Source organism: Mytilus edulis, chromosome 4 (assembly GCF_963676685.1).
Source record: "Mytilus edulis chromosome 4, xbMytEdul2.2, whole genome shotgun sequence".
In the NCBI taxonomy this organism is placed as follows: domain Eukaryota; kingdom Metazoa; phylum Mollusca; class Bivalvia; order Mytilida; family Mytilidae; genus Mytilus; species Mytilus edulis.
The window spans coordinates 38176879-38184205 of NC_092347.1; the positions used below are offsets into that span (position 1 = coordinate 38176879).

Consider the following 7327-nt stretch of genomic DNA (forward strand, 5'->3'; position numbering starts at 1 on the left):
AAGCGTATGGTAGATCCCTTCAATAGGTTTTGTCAATCCACATATCAAAGAGTAGGTTTGCCAAGATATTTAAATTGAAATAGTGTACGATAATTATTTACCGTGACTGTGGACAGATACAATTCTGACAATTGAATCAATTTAAGCCACAACACAAATGATTCTGTGATCTGTTCGTGGTCTTTTTTCATGTGTGCGTCTTTTTATATGGAATTATAAAGATATAAGTTAAATATGTCTGGGTTTAAACACATTTATTAGGATGTATAACTGTATTTGTCAGATAGTGCCGGGCCTTTTCATGTTACTTAATTTAGTATATACTCAAGACTGTAACATTACAGTTTATGATCATTTATCAGAACAAGTGAAAATAGCTGACTGCAGTAAAAGAGGTTTTAGCGAAGTTCCACATGCACTCCCACGTGATATCACCGTTCTGGATCTTAGTGGAAACAAACTTCGTCATATCAGTAATTACTCTTTTGAAAATTACAGTTTATTGCACAATTTATCGTTGGCTAAAAACAAACTTCTCATTATTGAGGATCATGCATTTTATGGATTAAGCCGATTGAAGGTTTTGAATATGAGCGAAAATATTTTGAACCTAAGATATGTCTATACACCACAAATGCTTTTGCCGTTGCAAAATTTGATTGATCTGGACATACGACGGAATATTCCGAATCAACCAACAGTGGATTTATACCATTATCCTGATCAAGCTTTTGCAGTTTTAAAAAAGCTAGAATTCTTAGCATTAGATATGGCTCCAAATCCGATTTTCGGAATAGGATTTCAAGGGCTGAAAAATCTGAAATCGTTAACGTTTGAATTTTGTTTTTTAAAATATCTTCGCGGATATACATTCGAAAACTTTTCATCGAATCTAGACGAATTGAAACTGACTAGATGTCATTTAAATTTTTCGGAAGTTGAAAACAATGCTCTTGTCCCTTTTCCTAATATTACCAAAATACATTTTGAAGAATCCTGCATGCATCTGATAGGGGCTCTTAACATGCTGTCGCCATATAATGGCAAAACAATTGAAATATTGAATTTTCGAGGTCTTAACTGTCCTATCTTCAATAGTAAAGAATATCCGTTTGCGTTAACTATCACTAGTGACATGATGAAACATTTGAAAACAATTTGTGTAGAAGTTTTAGATTTATCAGACAACGGGATAGTTGATTTTGATAAAAACTCGCTATTGTTATTTGATCGAACAGAGTGTTTAAAACATTTATATTTCAAAGGAAACAGGTTTGCGTTTGCTTATGGAAGACATATGGACGAGTTAAAATCATTTTTTAACAAATCTGTTGCATTGAAAACATTTGACTATTCTTATATTCCAGTTCGGTTTAAGCTGAAAGAAAAAGATTTTTATCACCAAGGACAAGACTACCATGTTTCTAACAATTTAGTATATTTACCACGTTCTTTAGAAAAATTATCTATGAGTAATATAATCTGTGAAGATATTGGTAGAATATTTTATATACGCCAAGGAAGCAATTTGACGTATCTTGATATATCGTTCGGTTATTCAAATAATGCTGTCCTGTTTGAAGTAAACGCAACAAACAAAGTTGAAACTTTAGTCTTAGATGGTCATTTCCACTGGACATTGCACCAAATAGAGCTAGTTAATTTCATAAATGTAAAAACGTTATTGTGGAGAAATGCTGGGTTGGATGAGTTTATGATGCGTTATCCTCCAGATGACAATCTTAAACGATTCATAGCACTTTTACGAAAACTTAGATATCTCGAACGTTTGGATATATCAAAAAATAGTATCTTTAATTTACCAGAGAATGTATTTTTTAATAATGGACATCTTGCCGAATTATCACTGTCTAACAATTTGTTTCAGTCCATTCCAAGTCAGATTACATCTAATAATATGAAATCACTAGACCTGCACAATAACTTACTATCAACAGTGGATCATAAAACTCGTGTTTGGGCAGATTTAATGAATCAACAGCATGGTTTATATTTTCGTCTTGATGGCAATGCATTTGAATGTAATTGTGATAGTTTGGATTTCATCAAGTGGATACAAGAAACCAAAGTAAAACTTGATACCAGAGCATACAAATGTACACTTTTAAACGGTACTGTGATAACCGTACTCGAAGCATATGAACAGATGCATGATTTGTTTTCCGGCTGTAGAAATTCAATATGGCTGATGGTTTCTTCCATTTTGATAGGAACAGGTTGTATTATGACTCTGCTACTTGTAATATATAGTAGAAGATGGAACATAGCTATATTGTTTTACCGCATATTCCGAAAAATTGTTGAAAAGAAATACGGTAAAAATTACACTTTTGATGTTTTTGTTTCATATGGAGGGGATAGCATACCTTGGATTAAAAACTACTTCATTCCAAAGCTAGAAGACGAATGGAAGCTTAAAATATGCATAAAAGATCGCGACTTTTACGGCGGACACTCATTTTATGATGCAGAGGCAGAGAGCATAGAAAACAGTAGACATGTTATATTTTTACTTACTCCAATATTTAAAGTCTCGCGAGAATGTCTGTTTGAAATTGATAGAGTGAAACATGAAATAAGTATGCAGAACATTGAAAATATTATAGTTATATCCAAAGACATTACTTTAAAAGATATTCCTGAAGGACTTACTCATATTTGGAACTATGTATTATTCATTCAGTGGCCAGAAGACTGTAATGATCATGACTTAACATGGCAAAAATTGAGAAAGTGGATTTCTGGTGATTTTCTGTATTAGAATATATGACACCAAATTAATGCAGTGCGAACGACAGGTTTATCTACAAAAAGACATTTATAAAGATTATATGCGTTCGAAACGATTTTCTGGATTCACCTTTACCGGGAACGCTTTAGGCAACAACAAAAAAAAGACCAATGGTGCCGAAAGACGTGAAGGGCCTTCTTAACATTTAAATTATATCAGACTCTATATGAGGTAAATTTTGGCTGGGGGAGTTGAAACCCTAACTATCACAGTGATATCGCTAGGCAGTGGTCACATGACATTTGCCAATATTTCTCTCAATGTGCTGACTTTAAAAATTTCAGTTGAAATCTTAATAATAGACAACTTTCGAGTTCCCTGATGAGCGAGTGGTTGGAAAACTATGATGCTAACGAATTATTCGGCAAATTGAATTCTGATAATTGACAATCAGCAATGCTGTCATTATGGAATTGTGATTAAGTACCTACAGAAAAAACATTATTTCTAGTTTATCCTGCACAATGACGATCATTTAGACGCTTGATGAACGTTATTATTTTAGGGATACAGGCAATCTCCTCTATCTGGTTAATGACGCCACAAAGGCGCGCATAATTGACGAGTTTTTTTCCGGTAAAGGACAAACACGAAAGTGGTATATTGTCCTTATGACATTTGAATAAAAGTCTGTCTTGATTATTGTTATCAAGAGACAGGGATGGATTTATGTTTGGAAATGTCTCGGTTATATCAATAAAATGACAAACCTCTTCAAAATACCAAAATAAACATTTGAAAGAATTTAACCATAACATTAACAAAATTTCGAAAGGATTGTCATTGATAAGCGAAAATGAAATTAATTTTATCCTTAAATTGTCCCATTATTTTTTTTTTTAAATGAAAGAATAAGCAAAAACCTTGTGCATAACAGATATGTCTTGATTCCCCTTCATTAGGGTCGCTCGTAGCAATAAAAATCCGGCTAATTTAATGACACTGACTGGCGTAAAATGAAGAACTGCTACTTGTAATATATAGTAGACGATGGAACATAGCTATATTGTTTTACCGCATATTCCGAAAAATTGTTGAAAAGAAATACGGTAAAAATTACACTTTTGATGTTTTTGTTTCATATGGAGGGGATAGCATACCTTGTATTAAAAACTACTTCATTCAAAGGCAAGAAGACGAATGGAAGCTTAAAATATGCGTAAAAGATCGCGACTTTTACGGCGGACACTCATTTTATGATGCAGAGGCAGAGAGCATAGAAAACAGTAGATATGTTATATTTTTACTTGCTCCAATATTTAAAGTCTCGCAAGACTGTCTGTTTGAAATTGATGGAGTGAAACATGAAATAAGTATGCAGAACCTTGAAAACATTATAGTCATATCTAAAGACACTACTTTAAAAGGTATAACTGAAGGGCTGAAGGATTTATGAGTTTTGAACAGCGGTATACTACTGTTGCCTTTATTTACTCATATTTGGAATTATGTGTTATTCATACAATGGCCAGAAGACTGTAATGATCATGATTTTACATGGGAAAAATTGAGAAAGTGGATTTGCAATGATTTCATTTCTTAGATTGTATGATAACATATTCATTTAGTTAGAACAACAAGTGTCTGTTACAGGAATATAACCGTTGTCATAAATTCATTTGATGTGTTCAAGCTTTTGATTTTGCCATTTGATAAGGGACTTTCCGTTTTGAATTTTGCTTTTGAAGGCAAATTTAGAAAAGCGATTTGAATGCATGAAATTATTTTAAGTGCTGTTTACCTTTTTTTTGACAACACGGAAGAACGTTTTCATAAATTATATTTTAAATGGTAGTTTGTGATCTTTTTTGTCTTTATGAATGTGAAAGAAAATTATTGCATCAAAACAATTGCGTACACGTATATAATAATATACATCATATACATCTTTAAAAAAAAACAATAGAGGAAAACAAACCTGTTCTTCCCTGTATTGAATCTACTGATGACATAATCTTTATTTTTTCTTTAAATAATGTGAAAATAGCTTAAGGTGGTTATATAACATGATTCTATTGAAAAAGAACGCAATGATTTATTTTTAACTCAAATACAAGAGTCATATTGTAATGACTTGAATGAAAGCGTCCATATCTCAAATATCAAACAATGATGAGTAAGTATAAATGTCTGAACAAATAAGGCAGTGAAACATTTTAGCACGCAACGTTGTCGAATAAGCATAAATTCTTGATCAGTAACAGTTACTAAACGATTTTATTCGGTATCAATCAGCAGTTTTATATTTTGTCGTCAAAAACACATCTGTGCGCATAAAACTAATTGATGAAGGTTCATTTTACGTTTCTATGAAGCATAACTCATAAGTGTCAAACTTTCTACAAAAAACTGACTTTTGCAGATCCCCGATGACAACTATGGGCATTATGCTCTCATTTTTGATGTTTAGGTACGACGTGCGTAATTATTTCAATCTGATGGCTTAATTTATATCCCCGACGCAATTAAAAGGAGATCAGTGAGAACAAAAGGCCATGCAATACAAATCCAAGACCAACAGGTTAACGTGTGCGCAGACAGACATACACTGTACCGTGATCTAAAGTTGTTAATTTCTGTGTCATTTGGTCTCTTGTGGAGAGTTGTCTAATTGGTAATCATACCACATCTTCCTTTTATATAAAGTTCATATAATATTCACACAGAACTTAACATCAAGAAGAAGACGGAGGTGAACACGGGTCTTACGCAAGTGACAACAGTAATGATTTGATTTTTGTGTGTGTTTTAAACGCCACCTCGGCCAGTTTTTATTGGTGGAGGAAACCGGAGTGCCCAAAGAAAACCATCGACCTTCGATAGAAAAACTGAAAATCCTAGTAAAAACAGATTGGATTCGAGTGCACCCACACGGGCTTCGAACTCACAACCTCAGTATTTACTGGCTAGTGATTATAGTAATAACTATTAAGACCACTTGCCCATCGAGGCCCCCAACTGTATTTATCCGGTGATAAAATGCTTAGAAATTGCGGATCAGTAAATATCAGTGGCAAATATTACATGCTATATATGGCAAGATACTAATATAATGTAAATATGGACACATGTTTAGCTAGTTATCTTTATGCATTTGTGTCCGTCCATTTGTCGTCCGCAATTTTTTATTTAGGAACTTCGTCTCAAAATTGTTCGATGATAGCCAACTAAAGTTTGTTACTTTAGCTATAATGTTGTTTTCTTAAAAATTTGCTATTTTGTCCAGGGTGATCAACAAACATGGCCTATGTGACTAAAAAAGGCATTGGATTCAAACTTCAATTTCAAATGAATACATCGAAATATATATCAATAAAAAAATGGAACAATTTTGAAAATGGCTGACAAAACATGCTGTTACTATCTTCTTGATATTTTTGAAAATATCTTTACATTTTTTTCGAGTAACTGCCCCTGAAGTGGTGAGTTATCAACATTTTTGGTCAATTCTAGTGTATTACAGAATGAACTTCGAAAAATTGAGGAAGGTTACAAGTGGAAATTTTAAAAGTGAATGTCATGCATGGCAATTTTGATCTGTTGTCTCTGACATTTTTGTTTTGTTTTGCAATTTCATAAGTTTGCAAGTTTTAATAAAAAAAAGGGGGGAGGGGGAATTGCAGTATGATTGCTAATGAGACGACTAACTATTCAACAGAATATAAAGATAAACAAAAACTATTGAACATAGTTTGAAAATGGAAATAAGCAATTAGCTAGTTTTGAAGTGAAAATTGCAATAAAGCAAAACGTAATCACTGTGACAATATCTATCCAACACGAAAATCTATTTGGGCTTTAACTTTACTGTTTTTGCATTTGTGTCTGTTACATAAAAAAGCTAAGTAGTTGTTTTTAGTTCATTCGTGTGAAATTTTAACAAAATCGATAACCAACAACTAAAATCCTTAGAAAATTACGTTTTGTCCTAATAGTGTCAATTCTCAAGAAAAATATTTTTTGGAAGGAACGTGAATTTAAGACACATTGTTTCAAATGTAGTTAAAGGAAGTATTATGATTTTGAGCCCAGTAGTCAACATTTCGGTGTTGACACGAATATCAATAATGTGGTCATTTTTATAAATTTCCTGTTTACAAAACTTTGTATTTTTTGAAAAAATAAGGATTTTCTTATTCCAGGCATAGATTACCTTAGCCGTATTTGGCACAACTTTTTGGAATTTTGGATCCTCAATGCTCTTCATCTTCAACGAAACGCGCGTCTGGCGTACTAAATTATAATCCTGATACCTTTGATAACTATTGAGAACAAAATCCTCATTAAAAAATTAATATTAGTATAAAGCGGTATAACTCATAACTCAAAAACTTCAGAGGCCGCTCACTCTGCTCTCGACCATTTCACTCTTCAATGTAAATTTAACGTAACGGACTTATGTTTTTATCAAACAAACAAAGATTCGTATGAAGAGAAAAATTCAGTTAAACAATTGCTCCTTATTTTATTTATTATAATATAAAACAAACAAACAAAAATGTAATTTAGAATATA

At 32.5% G+C, this 7327-nt stretch overlaps 1 protein-coding gene across 1 annotated transcript; it reads left to right on the plus strand.

The window, feature by feature from the left end:
• On the plus strand, positions 1-4439 carry LOC139519649 (toll-like receptor 6). Its single transcript, XM_071311851.1, has one exon. It carries the CDS (start codon positions 263-265, stop codon positions 2780-2782), a length of 2520 nt encoding a protein of 839 aa, XP_071167952.1. The 5' UTR covers positions 1-262; the 3' UTR covers positions 2783-4439.
• Positions 4440-7327: the final 2888 nt, after the last annotated feature.

Coding starts and splice junctions, on each gene's coding strand:
- LOC139519649 (XM_071311851.1), top strand. CDS start 263: ATGTATAACTGTATTTGTCAGATAGTGCCGGGCCTTTTCATGTTACTT.